A 13487-nucleotide genomic window follows, 5' to 3' on the forward strand; every position below is an offset into this window, starting at 1 on the left:
CATGTGGCTCCCACTCTCCCCTCCTTCCAGGTTTTGCTCAAATGTTTTAGTGAGGCTCACTCTGACCTGCCTCCTCTAGTTAAACCCTCCCCCAAATTCATCCTGTCCCTTCTCCATGGCATCTGTCACCTTCCAACATAACATATCCTCTGTCTGTATCACCTCCCCAGACTGTTGTCTGCCTGTCCCGTCAGTGCCTGGCACATGGCAGATGCTCATGAGTGTGGAGAGAATCAATGAATGGCAGGTTGTGGTGAGTGCCTGTGGAGGGAACAAATGTGCCCACAGTGGGGGAGGCACTGACTGGAAGAGGATGAACTGAGTGGGAGCCTCAGGTAGGACCAAATCCATGGGCTGTCCCACAGCCATGCGTCCCCCTCGCACTGACCTGCGGGCCACCCTTGCCCTGGCATTTGATTTGTTCTACGTTCACAATCATAAAATACAGGAAATATGATCCCATTTTAGAGTCCTTTTTTTTTAAACTTTTATTTAATTTTATTTATTTATGTTTGGCTGCATTGGGTCTTTGTTGCTGTGTGCAGGGGCTACTCTTCATTGCAGTGCATGGGCTTCTCATTGCGGTGGCTTCTCTTGTTGCGGAGCAGGGGCTCTAGGAGTGCAGGCTTCAGTAGTTGTGGCACGCGGACTCAGTAGTTGTGGCTTATGGGTCCTAGAGCGCAGGCTCAGTAGTTGTGGCGCACGGGCTTAGCTGCTCCGCAGCATGTGGGATCTTCCCAGACCAGGGATCGAACCCGTGTCCCCTGCATTGGCAGGCGGATTCTTAACCACTGTGCCATCAGGGAAGCCCTATGATCCCATTGTAAAGGTTAGAAAACTGAGGGACAAAATGACTCATGGTCACATATGGGGCTCCAGCTCCTCCCCTCCTCAACCCCCGTACCCTGGACCATGCTTTCTAGCAAGCAGCAGGCGGACGGCGCAGTGAGGCCACCAAAGCCCACGGCTCTGGGTCCCTCTAGACGGCCCTGTGATGTCCCCACCCTTCTCCATTTTAGAGTCATGGCCTCCTCCATATGCCACCGGTCTGGAAACCACCTGTGAAATATGTTTCCCCCAGCGCTGGCTCGGGAACCATGTAAATCACTCGGCTTAATGTCCTCTGGGATTGTTCCCCACCACCCCTCCCCAGCCACTCTGTGCCGGTGAATGTGGGGCTGCAGGGCATCAGGCAGGTGGGGCCCCAGTCATGGGCTGTGGGCAGCCCAAGGTACCCCAGGTGCTAGGAGGCACTGTGCAGGGGTGCAGCAGCCTCAGGGAGCACGTCAGCAGGAGAGGGATGGGGCCTGACTGGAGCTTCGGGAACTGGGGCTGGATCCATATAGGCAAGGCTCTCCCCCACCCCACCCCTGCCCCTTATCCTTGTCCCCCTGTCAGCGGCTTACTCTCAGAGGAAGATGGGTCCTGATGCTCTCCCCGGGCCCCCACAGCCCTGACCAGGGGAGGCCCAAGGCCTTAGGAAGAGCTGGGGACCCTGAGAGGGCCTGTCAGAATTCAGTCTGGAGTAGGGGCTGTGTCTCATCACCACTTGGATGCTGCCTAGAGCACCAGTCATGTGTGGTTATTATTTATTTGGCCTCACTTCCATTTCTTCCTTGCTGACGATCTCTCCCATGGACTGTGAGCTCCCCGAGAGCAGCCCTGGCACACAGCTAAGGTTTGGAGAGGAGACTCAGGCGGGGCAGGGGCCGTCAGGAGGCGGGTCCTGAAACATGGGAGGGCCATGGAGCAATCAGCAGTGTGGATGAGGCATAAGCAAGTGTCAACACAGAGGGGCAGTTGGGAAGGAGTAGGGCAGCCGGCTGAGGAAGCCTGGCGATCTCCCTGGAACAGGCTGCAGACTCTGGCCACTGGCCACATGTACAGGCATCTATGAACAGCTGCCCCCCAACAGGTACAATGGCCAGAATACTCCCCAGAACCAGTACACTGGTCCCCACCCCCTTTCTCTGGAAGCCTCAGTTCTCCTTGCTGGCAGAGCAGCGCAGGGGGAGGGGTCCTATGTTCACCTTCCTATCCTCTATGGCCTTGGCTTTCCACCTTGGCTCACCTGAGTGGCTCTGGAAATATCCTGATGCCCAGGCCCTGCCCCACAAAATTAAATAACACAGCCCATGGGGCCCTGGACCCCACCTTCATCTCTCTCCCCCGAGCAGCCCTTGGAGGCAGCCTCTTGGCTGGGGCATCCCTTGTAAGAGAGCCGCAGGAAGGTGTGTGGGGTGGCCTTTGTTCTGTCGCACCAGCAAAGCCAGGGCCGTGTGGGACCCTGTCCCAGAACATGTAAAAGCTGTTCCAGCTTTCAGAGACGTAACCAGCTTGGCCTGTACACACCTGTGCTGACTCTCTGTTCAGCAAACATTTTTTTAGCACTTGGTGTGCGCTAACCTAGAGCTCAAGCCAAGGACAGGTGGTCGTGACCCCTGCCCACCCTCCAGGCACACAGTCTGGAAGGGGAGGCAGCAGGTCTACTGCAACACAAGAATAGGAGTGACTTCAGGGGGCCTAGGAAGCCCCTGTCCCACATAGGGAAGTCAGGGGAGGCTTCAGGGAACAGTGACTCCCAGTCAAGCACTAAGGGACAGGCAGAGGTCAGCCAGACCATAGGCAGGGTCCTGCTTGGGACTGGCAGGGCCCTTTGCAGCCCACCCAACCTCTCCCCTGCTTACTCAACTCTCAGTTCATAATAGGTGCTTGTTAAGCCCCCATGGACGGAGATGGCTGCTGCCCCGGTGCTGCCGGTCCTGAGGGCAGAGATCCCCTCCTGTGCCCACCACCATGCCTATCAGAAGCAGCCCCCTTGGCCATGGTCTCCATAGCACCAGCTTACAGGGCAGGACAGAGATGGCAGCTATGCAGATGGGGTGGCAGGGGAGCATCGTCATCAGCTGCAGAAGAATCCATCACTCTAGAGGGTCCTGGGTATGATGAAGACACTGAGGCTGGAGGAGGAGAGCAGGTGGCTTGCCCAGACTCCCACAGTAAGCTGGAGACGGGCCAGGGCTAGAGTGGAGTAGTAAGAAATTGAGACAAGAAGGGTAGAGGGACAGATGTGATGGAAGAATATAGGAGGGTTGGGTACCCTGAGGGTCCTGCGGTCAGGAGCCTCTCTAGAGGAGGTGAGCTGCAGAAGGGCTATGTACAGCAGTGGCTGAATGCTCAAACCCAAGCACTGGGGTGTGAATCCTGCCTTCACCACTCACCATCTGTGTGATTTCAGCATCACTTAGCCCTGCTGAACCTCAATTTTTCTTATCTGTGAAATGGGAATAAAAATGGACTGATCTCATTGGACAGCATATGTGAAATATAGCACCCGAGGCTCAGATCACAGTGATTGATGATGTAGTTAAAATTACTTCCTTTACAAATGTTTCCTTGAACATGGACACTCTCCCTTTCCTTTCCCTCCCACCTTCTTCCTCTTGTCAGGCCTCTTGTCTGACCCTGAAGCACATCCTGCCTCCTCATTCTCCATCACTCCCCCTCTTCTCGCTAACAAAACCCAAGTCTGCAAGAATCTCTCCCACCTCCAGTCCCAAGGTGACCCCATCCTTAGCTCAAGGGTAAATCCTCATTAGCCTGAGCCAATCACAATGCACCTTCCTGATTGCCAGTGATTGGTTTAGAGTAGACATGTGACCCAGTGCTAGCCAATGAGGTGTGAGGGGAAATTGGCTAGGGGCTTCTGGGTGAGGTTTCCTAGCCTCCTTTTAAGAGGAACCCAGAGGAAACATCTCCTCTTTTACTCCTAATGTCTGGTACATATGATGCCTGGAGCTGTGGCAGCCATCTTGTTGCCATGAAGGACGTCAGTCAAGGACAGACAGCCACACCAAAAGTAAGGCCAGCCAGGCAGAGTGCAGGTGAAGGCTTGGTCCTCAATGACAGCCTATACGTACCCACCTCTGAGCTCCCTGCCAGAGGGCCTAACCATGATGAAAAAAATTAATGTGCTGGGATTTCCAAGGGGTGCACAGAAGCAGCCTCTTTTCCTTGCAGCCATTCCTTGGACTCAGTTTTTGAAGGATCAGTAGTCAGCTCAATGCCTACTCCTGGAAAGGCCTCTACGAACTGGGCACAGAGCTGGGGGAGAGGCACAGGGTGATAGGAGAGGCCCACAAGGGGTAGGGAGCCAGAGGAGGGCAATGATCTAGAGGGCTTCTTGGCCCAGTACTCAGGCTGAGCAGGCCAGCCTGGTATAGGGAAACAGCCAGAAGGTGGAGAGGTCAGAGCTCCTACCAGGACTTGCAAGTGGCTTGGCCTGGCTGGAGTCTAGTCACAGAGCTAGTGGCCAGAGACCAGAGCCAGCCCAGGAGGGCCCTCAAATGCCAGGTGAGAAGTGGGGCTCTGCCCATGGCAGGCTTCTGGGGTGCAAGGTCATAGCTTGCCCTCAATGAGAGATACTGCAGCATGCCTGGCAGGTCCGGGAAAGGAAGGGAAGACGCCTAGGTTCTCACCATGCCCACCTTAGCCTCAGCTCACAGGGAGAAAGGAGAAACGTCCGTCTGTGAGAGCCCTCAGTGCAGAGGCCTGTTCTGCCAGCTCATTTCTCTTTTCTAATAAATGAAGTTGTGGGGGCAGGGCTGAGGTGGGTTGTTTTGTTGTTTGTTTGTTGGAACCGGCAGCAGCACCAGGCCTGACCTTTAAGGCTTCAAATGTAGCATTTCAGGCAGCGCCAGAGGGAGGAGAACATAGGCTGAGCAGAGAAGTTATCAAGGCTAAAATGCCACGTCAGCCATGTCAGGCTGGAAACTCGCAGCAGAGCAGGGGCCTCTACCCATCTGAGGAACATTCCAACCCATTCGTGTCCACCCGGCGACAAAGCTGTCCTTTCCATGGGTACCCTGAAAGCCTCACTGACTCTAAAACGGCAAAGGGCACCAAGGTCTGCCCCAAAGAAACACCAGAAGCTGGGGGCCCACACCACAGGCACCTTGCTCTGCAGGGTTTGCCAAAGGAGGCCTCAAATCACTCCCGCATCTCATGGCAAAAATGTTTTTATTTAAGACAATCAGTTGTACATCATAGTGCAAAGACGGCTGAACGGGGAGCATCCTTTGAGCAGCCTGTACTGAGCCCTGGGTGGGGGACTGGGCCCTGCCCGCAGAATGTATGTAGCCAGCAGAAATGTGGGGCCTGAAGGCTCCTTCCCGCCACTCAGACATCAATTTCCCTGTCTGTACAACGGAGGTATCTAGGTCCCCAGGGGCTTCTGTGGCTGGGATATTCCTTCCCAAATCAGGGACCCAGGCAAGGCCCATTATTGCCCAAGGAGATGGTCGCACTCGGGCTCCCTGCCCCCATAGGGACTCTCACAAGCCCTGTAGGTGCCCAAGCCCTTTGCAGAAGTCCCCTCCCGAGACACCTAGGATGCTGGGCCATCCTAACACTGACAACACACAGGCCCTGAGAATGCCAGGAAAGCTCTCAGACATCAGAACCCATCAGCTCAGGGCCCACAGAGCCAAGGGCCAGCACCCAGCACAGGGCACTCAGACAGCCTTGTTTATGAAGACCCAGTAGGCAAAAATTCATCCTTGAAAGGAAGAGCTTTGCTGGAGGCATCCCAAATAGAGGAACATGAGGGCATCATCAAGCTGAAGCTTTTATACCCAAATTATGCCTGCAGCTGACTGTACAAATGTCTTGCTAGGAGCAAGAACCCCAAACCTACAGCAGATGCTTCAAGGGATGCCAGTCTCCCACCCTTGAGTGTGCAAGTGAGAAGCACACACTCCAAGAGAGAAAAACTGCCAGGCCAAGGTCACACAGCAAGGGTTTCCAGATTCCACATCGGAAGGGCTGTTAGCAAAGATGCTTTGTTTCACAAAGGACTCACCAAGCTTCGCAGAGTCCCAAGTCCTCTGGCATATCTAAATACCATTCTATTTGCAAAAATTTGAATTACAAGGATGCAGCCTCTGTGTGTTTCCCTTGCAGACAGTCATCGAGCCAGTTGGTAGATGATCAAACTTCCCAGCTCAGCCTTAACTCAGACTGTTCTTGACATAAAAGTTTGTGAAACACTGGTCCTAACAAACAGGTGGCTTTATTTCCCACTGCCAACATTTGCCCAGCTGAGCCCTGGCATTAACTTCAAAGGGGGGCTCAGAAGGTGAGCACTGGGAGCGCATTCTGGGTGCAGAGATAAACCGTACATATGCCCACACATACATATGCACACCCACGCACAAGCACACACCCACATTCGCATTCATAGGCACACACACATGCACATACCAACACCTGTGTATACACATGCGCAGGCATGTACACACAACCTGCACATATACATGAAGCACACACACACACAGGCACACACATTTACATGCACTCACATAAGCACATCTTCATATACAAATGGACACTCACAAGTGTGCACACAACGTGAACATATCCAACACATGTGCACAAACACATATAAGAGCACAGACATATAGACACTTCCACACACAAGCTTACATGTGCACACAGGCCAAGGCAAGGACCAAGCACAGGAGGAAGGACCCAGAAACCACAATGGAGTCTCAGGATCCTGTAGGGCCTGGCTGGGTGGCAGGCGCTATGGGCAATGGGACAGGTGCCTGGCACTCAGAGTACGGGCCCAGCTGGACTGAGAACCCTCATAGATCCAGTCAGAATCCACACGCCCTTGTCATTCATCCCTCATGACCTTTCACACCCCAACCCAGCGAGGCAGTGTGATCAAGGGAACCCTGTTTTACAGATGAGGCCCCAAGACCCAGAGAGGCTGAGGAAGTTCCCAAGGTCACACAGCTGGTGAGAGGTGTGGCAGAGTCTCAGTGTGTGTCAACAGGGGACTCATTCAGAAAGGTTTGTCCAGCAGGGAAGGAAGGCACCAAGGCGGGAACAAGGGGCCCAGGGTCTAAGGGAAGCGGGAAAGAGGGGCAGAGGGGGTGACTTCTCCCCCTTTTTACCCACTCCTTTCCCCTTTGTTTAATGAGTCACTTCCAAGGTAGGGAGAGATGCTTAATAATCAGCAGGAAAGACTTCCCGTGCCCCTCCCTCTCTGCTAAACAATTAGGCTGATCAGAGCTCAAAGTGGGTCACTCTGAGAAGCAGCTTTGAGACACCCAAGGTGTGTCCAGAGGCCAGTATGGGAGGTGCAGGCTCCTCACACTGGGGGAGATGGGGCTCAGCTGGGCTAGGGTCAGGTCTCACCTCACAGCTAGAGCAAAGTGTGGAGAGGAGCAGGAAGACCTTGGACCTGTCTTCTTAGGCGACTGCAATGTCAGAGTCACAAGGTAATGGAAGAGAGGAAACTGAGGCCCAGAGAGTAGAGGAGACTGTCCAAGGTCACCACCATGCAAGCTATCAGCTGAAAGGACTGGGTTGGGACTGCCTTTGACAGAGGCCCTCCAGAGCCAGGCCAACCCAAGGTAGGGACGCTCAGGTCTCCCATGTGAAGATTTCCCACCATGTAATCCCAGCTAGACAGGGTTTTCTGCTCTGTAAGGCCAGATCCCTCACAGGCTCAGTCATCAGAACCAGCAGTGGCCAGGGGTCCAGCAGGCTGGACTAGCCCCAGAAGGAGGGGGCCCAGGTGAGGTGGGAGGGGAACTAGGTGGTCCATGAGCAGGACCAGGGCCAGGGACACCAAACCAACGGCCTGAGTCCCACAGTGGCAGGGCAGGGCTTGGCTGAGTGCTGCCCCAGCTCCTGCCTATGTGGACCTAAGTGACAGCATCCCTGAGTCCCTTGCAAGCCCCACATGGGCATATCAATCCGCATGGTCACTTGCACCGCCAACTCCCCCGCAACTCTTAGCCACAGGCAGCTCAGAAGGCTCTTCAGGTTATACAGGACAAGAGAGGAAGTGAAAGGAAAAAAAGCAAAAACCACACATACACCTCTCTCTGGGAATACGAATATTGATTCTGTAGCTCCTTGTTTAGACAGTAGGCACCAGGAAAAAAACAACAACCTGACACTAAGAGAAGCTCCCCAGTTGGCTGAAGGGATGCAGCCAGGGGTGGGAAAGCCCCCCACACTTGCCTTTAGAGCACCCTAGGCCTTGGTCTCCCTCCCCAGGCCTGAGGCCCTGAGCCCTCACGTAAGGACAGAGGTCACCTGTTCCCGAGGCAGATATTGAATCTGGAAGCCAGCGAGGTTGGAACTGGGTGGGGGGAGGAAAAAGAGACCACCCCCCACCCAGAGACAGCACCACCCTCCAAGGCAGGGCACACGCCACATGCCGGCCTGGTTTGACTCGCAAACCCCCAGCTGCCCCCGAATAGTTTCCTAGCAAATAGAACCCTGGTTCCCCAGCCCCCCAGACCCCTCTTGTCCATACAACATGAAAACCCCAGCACCTATAAGGTCCAAGCCCTCCGAAATCCCCTCGGGCTTGAAAAACCTGCCACGGGACTAGAGCACCCGGCCTCAGGTTTCCATGAACAGCCTCCACCCCCACGCCCCTGGCCTCTCTCTCTGGAATCCTACTGGAATCTGGAGGGGGAGATGGCATCTCAGAGTCTCAAGATGAAGTCCCTCTTGCCCACCCCTGCAAGGCAGGCATGCCCGGCACATGACTCAAAGCCTCTGAAAGGGGGAAAACCTGGACTGAGGGGCTCCATGATCGCCTGTGTACACGTGGGAGGGGGTGGAGGTAGGCACAGGGCCTATGAGCACCGGGCTGGCAGGGTGGCCATAGGCCAAGAAAGGCCTCCTCAGGGTTGCCTGAGACCCAGAAGAAGACAAAGGGACAGAGCAGGAAAGGTTACAGTTGGGAGCCTAGGCGTCCCTCACATGTCTTAAGCCTCTTCATTTTCTTCCAAACACCCAGGCTTTGAGTTCCTACCCCAACTTCTTGGTCCCCTGCCCAGATGTGCCCAGCCCCCTGGCAGGACAGCTAAGTGTCTGACAGATTAGTCCTCTCCCTGCCCTGCCCCTGGTAGCTGTGGGGCTTTGGGCAGGTCCCTTCATCTTTCTGAGTCTCAGTCTCCCCATCTGTGGGATGGGCATGACCATGGGGTCTGAGGGCGTAATGTGGACAAGGGGCCTGGCCTGAGCTCAGTGAGGGGAGGTCACCATTAGCCTGGTGACATCCCCCACCATAGTCAAGCTGGGCTTCAGGGAATTGGGGAGGGAGGTGGCCCAGTGCTCGTCCTCACGGAGCCGATATCCCTGCGGGTGGGTACAGCCTGAGCTAGTGGCACAACCCAGAGGCCTCTGGAAGGTGTGGGTATGAGACCCTGAAGGAAGGATCTAAACCCCTGAGAAAAGCACGCAGTGATGAGGGGACAGCGTAAGCAAAGCAGAGGGATAGGAAGGCGCTCAGTCCATGGGAGGAATGTGAAGAGATTGGTGGATGGGGGCCCTCAGGCTGTAGCCTCAGGGGTTGTTAATGTTATCGATAGCTGCCATGACTCCCACCCATGGAACCCTCCCTGCTCACCTGAGGTGACACCCTCTCCCACTAATTCTCACCACCAGCCTCTTAAGCAGATTCTATTATCTTATTTGGGGAAACAGAGGCAAGGTCATCCCAATGGGGAGGGTCAGCTCTGGAGACCAAAGCTTGAGCCTGCAGGGCCCACACCTGACACCCACCATGTCCCCAAACTGCCTCCTCCCAGGAGCTGGCAGGGACAACCTGCACACAGGCATAGGGGAGAAGGAGGCACCGCGGGCAGAAGTGCTCACTCCACTTGTGAGTCAGTCTCTCCTCGGAGACACCAGTGTGACAAAGAATCTGGAGGGAGACTCACCCGTACACTATGAGGGGGCTCGTCTTAAAACAGGCTACTCCCTTCTCAGGGGCTAGCTTGACATAGTTGGCCCAGTAAAGGTGGGTCCTGCAGGGGGAAAGCAGACAAGGGTCCCCCAGCCCCCATCCTCAACGCTAGGAGAGATGTGAGCCAGTTGTAGCAGCAGCCGGCCGTAAAGCCTCAGCCTCCTCCTCCTTCCTGCAAAAGCTGTTGGCAGGTTGTTGGGGAAATGGGGGACCCAGATGCGTGATGTTGCCTCCCTCTAACACGGAGAGCTACAGGGAGGTGAAGACGTGGGCTTGGAGGCCCAGACAGACACACGTCACCCACCATTAACCATAGCTATAGTGACGCATGCCCTGTCGTGGACACTCAGGAAAAGGCGCACGTACTCTGGCTGTCATTAATCTGCTGGGGGCCCAGACCCCTCGGGCTCCTTTCTGCTCCCCACCCACCCACCTACCCACTCCCAGAGGAAGGGAGGTACTGGCCAGCACCATCACTGGGGAAGAGTGGGGCTAAGAGGGTGCAGCCACCCAGGCACCTCAGCAGGACCCCACAGAGGGGACAGAGAAACCCAGGAATGCTGGAGAACAGGGGACAGAGGTGCAATAGAGATGACAGAAGAGGTGGGCAGGGCAGAGTGGACACAGAGAGATGAGATGAGACGGATGGGCAAGGAAGTGGGGGGAGGGGGATGGGAGAAGAGATGAGAGACCAAAGAAGGGGGCAGGGAGGGGGAAGGCGACTGACAGAATTGGAAAAGGCGACTGACAGAAAAGGAAAAGGCACAAGGAGAGGCAAAGCAGTGAGGGCTGCCCCTCAGCCAGCAGCAAACAGGAAACGGGAGGAAGCAGGTAAAACGGAGAGTGTGTGCTCTGACTCCGTCTCCCCCACCTCACCCCAGACACATGAGTGCACATATGCACACACATGCGCCTGTGCACACGTGGCCTTCCCTTGTTTGAAAACCTGATCCAGGTCCAGGTGGGGTGAGAGGGCACCCCCCCCAAACCAAAGGTCTGTCCTCCCTCCAGCAGTAACTCCTCTGCCCTCCTCCATCCACCTGGAGGAGGTGGCAAAGGGTCTGCTTTGCCTGGTGGGCAGACAGCCATGTTGCCAAAGCGATTACAGAAATAACGGCCACCGGACCCTAAACCCACACTTGCTTAAAACCCAGCAGCTTGCAAAGCTGGGCCCTGTCGCACTGCCAGACACTAAGGAGGAAATGACTTTCCCATCAAGGGCCCTCTCCATTAAGGGGTCGTCACCCTAGTGCCGTGAAGCTGAGGGTCCCACTGCCCACCTCAGAAAGCCACCTGTACCTGTATCAAAGTCCCTTCCTAGCCTGGCCATGCTAACCCAGGAGAGTTCAGGGAGGCCACTGGCCCCGAACAGCCCCAGGGTAGCAGCCTCAGCCTTTCATGTCAGCTCAACAAAAGTCCCAACTCCAACTAAGCATGGTCATGCAGGGGAACGTGGGGGAGGGACCCCCACTCAATTCCTCCCCCTTCCTGCCTCTAAGGATCAATGGGCGTTTGCATCTGCGGGACCAGGGCAGCTGAAGGGCGCTGGCTGTCACCGCCAGCCCTGCGTGTTGTCGCACCGTTAGTCACCTCCCCCTGGACCCTCGGAGCTGTACAGCCCCCACTCCACCCCCACTCTCATTCTCTAATTATGGTTTTCAAGATGTGTCCCAAACCCTGATATTAGTTCCAACTATACCGACAAGAGAAGAGCGTCCAGCTGAAAATGTGCCACTGCCATCACACCCGCCTCCCCATCTTCTGGCTGGGGACAGAGGGACAGGTGTCCTCTCTGGTCAGGGTATCACAAATGTAACATGCAGGCTCGGCAGCCATCTGACCCACCGCAGGTTACAAGGAGAGGGAGCAAGGTGGGAAGAGGTGAAAAGAGACGTCTACTTAAACCTTCACTCAAGGAGCTACGAAACGGCAAGGGGAAAAAATAACTGTCTTGACTTTGAGGAAAAAAGAACAACAAAAAAATAATGCTTTTGCTCTTTTTAAACACTGTGGCTTAAGTCCATTTTCATCACAGCAAATGAAAGACAATAATGCACCCACAAGCCTTGAACTTCCATAGGATTCTCTTCCCCCTGGGCACACCCCACATACACACACGAAAAATCCAGACAGCTGACAGAGGACACGTCCGTGTAGCACCTGTAATTTGCCTACTGATCACCCGCCTGAGCACAGCCAGGCTGTTTGAGGAGAGATGACAAAACGGAGAGAGACTCAGGCAGTGCCTTTCCTGAGTTTGATTTTTCCTCATCTGGGAGAACCTACAAGCTGGAGTAGGCAGAACCAGGGGCCCCTACCCTTGGGCAGAACTGGTCTAATGACGCAGAGCCAGCTTTTCCCTTTCCATGAGGACAGACCCTTCCTCTTGGCCACTAGCAGCCCAGCTACTCATTTCCCAAAACCCCTGTGTGGTCACTGGTGCAGGAGTCCAGGGACAGGTGGCTCCTCAGAGCGAGAGACAAATAACAGACAGCAAGGTGGTCACCGTGCCCCAAAGCCACAGGGGTGTCTGGGCACTGACATAAGGCTGGGTCATGGTGCCCATAGAAACAGCTGCTGTCCTAAAGGCCACATGCACTGAATACCCATTTGCAGCCCCAGATGCATCTGGCCAAGCTCACCCAGAGGAGGAAGCCCGAGTTTCCAGCTCCTGGGGAGGGAGAGAAGACTCAGAAGGACCACGGAGAACCAGCAGAAGCTGGCAGGGCCAAGAGATGCTATTACCCTGTTGGCAGGGGCAGGCGGGGGTCCTCCCTGCCATTCACCTTCTGCCTCCACCCCGGCACCTTCACCTCCCAATTGGGCTCTCCAGGGGACCCTTCCCCCAGGTTTAGTGGCGGGGGCAAGAACAGGGGACACTGACCTCTTCTGTGGCACTGGCCAAACAGTAAGGTGCTCGCATCCTCTGCTTCCAGCCCTCCCCCTCGAAGGAAAAGGCCAATGAAAACAAGTGTGGAGGTGCCCCCCACCTCTGGATCTAAAGCGCCAGGTTCCTACCCGGGAGGAGACATGAGGCAGACGCTGGGCTCTGACTCCGCCGGGCAGAGGTCGTTGGCCGCCCCCTCACCCAACCCCAGTTTTCCCTCTCAACCCGACAGCGGCAAGGAAATCAGCTGGAAAGCTCGGACCCCCCAGAGATCTCGCTCTGTGCGGTTTGGGGGATGGGAAGGAGAAGGGGCACCGCGGGGAAGTTTCGCGACGCAGCCACAAGCGCCGGGACCCCGGCTGCCCGCCCTCTGGGCTTGGGGCCGCCGCCCCCGGTCGCGGCGGGCGGCGGGACCCAGCGCCCCGGCCCGGGCGCGGGCTGGGGGACGGAGGGGGGCTCTGGGCTCGGCCGGGGTCCCGCGGCCGGCCGAGGCCACTTACGTGTGCTGCTGAGGAAAGCTGTAGGCAGAGGCGCCGGGGGCGGCGAGCAGCGGGAGCAGCAGCAGCGGCGGCAGTAGCAGCGACAGCGGGCGCGGGGGCCGAGCCGCCGGCCGCCGGGCGCTGAGGCCGGGCCGCGAGCCGCGGCCGGGCCAGCTGAGCGCGGTCCGCGCCGGGCCGGGCAGAGAGGCGCCGCAGGTCCGAGCCGGCACCGCCATGTTTCCATTCAAGATGCGGCGCCGCGGGGAGGGGTGGGGGCGGCGGCGGCGGGTTGGGGGGGCGCGGGCGGCAGGCGGCAATCGCCTCTCCTCCTCCGCCGCCTTCT

The 13487-nt window shown here is 56.4% G+C and overlaps 1 protein-coding gene across 4 annotated transcripts in view; it reads right to left on the reverse strand.

Annotated features, from left to right (window-relative positions):
• The window catches only part of CACNA2D2 (calcium voltage-gated channel auxiliary subunit alpha2delta 2), a gene marked incomplete at both ends in the record, with an annotated part of 136977 nt that extends 123597 nt beyond the window's left edge, over positions 1-13380 (reverse strand). For all 4 annotated transcript variants that reach the window (XM_082663790.1, XM_082663789.1, XM_082663791.1 and 1 more), the window contains one exon: positions 13166-13380. In XM_082663790.1, the coding sequence (XP_082519916.1) occupies positions 13166-13380 (215 nt within the window). The remainder of the gene's footprint in view (positions 1-13165) is intronic.
• Between the last annotated feature and the right edge of the window lie 107 nt (positions 13381-13487).

The sequence above is a fragment of the Grampus griseus genome (assembly GCF_964374135.1).
Source record: "Grampus griseus genome assembly, chromosome: 10".
Classification (NCBI taxonomy): domain Eukaryota; kingdom Metazoa; phylum Chordata; class Mammalia; order Artiodactyla; family Delphinidae; genus Grampus; species Grampus griseus.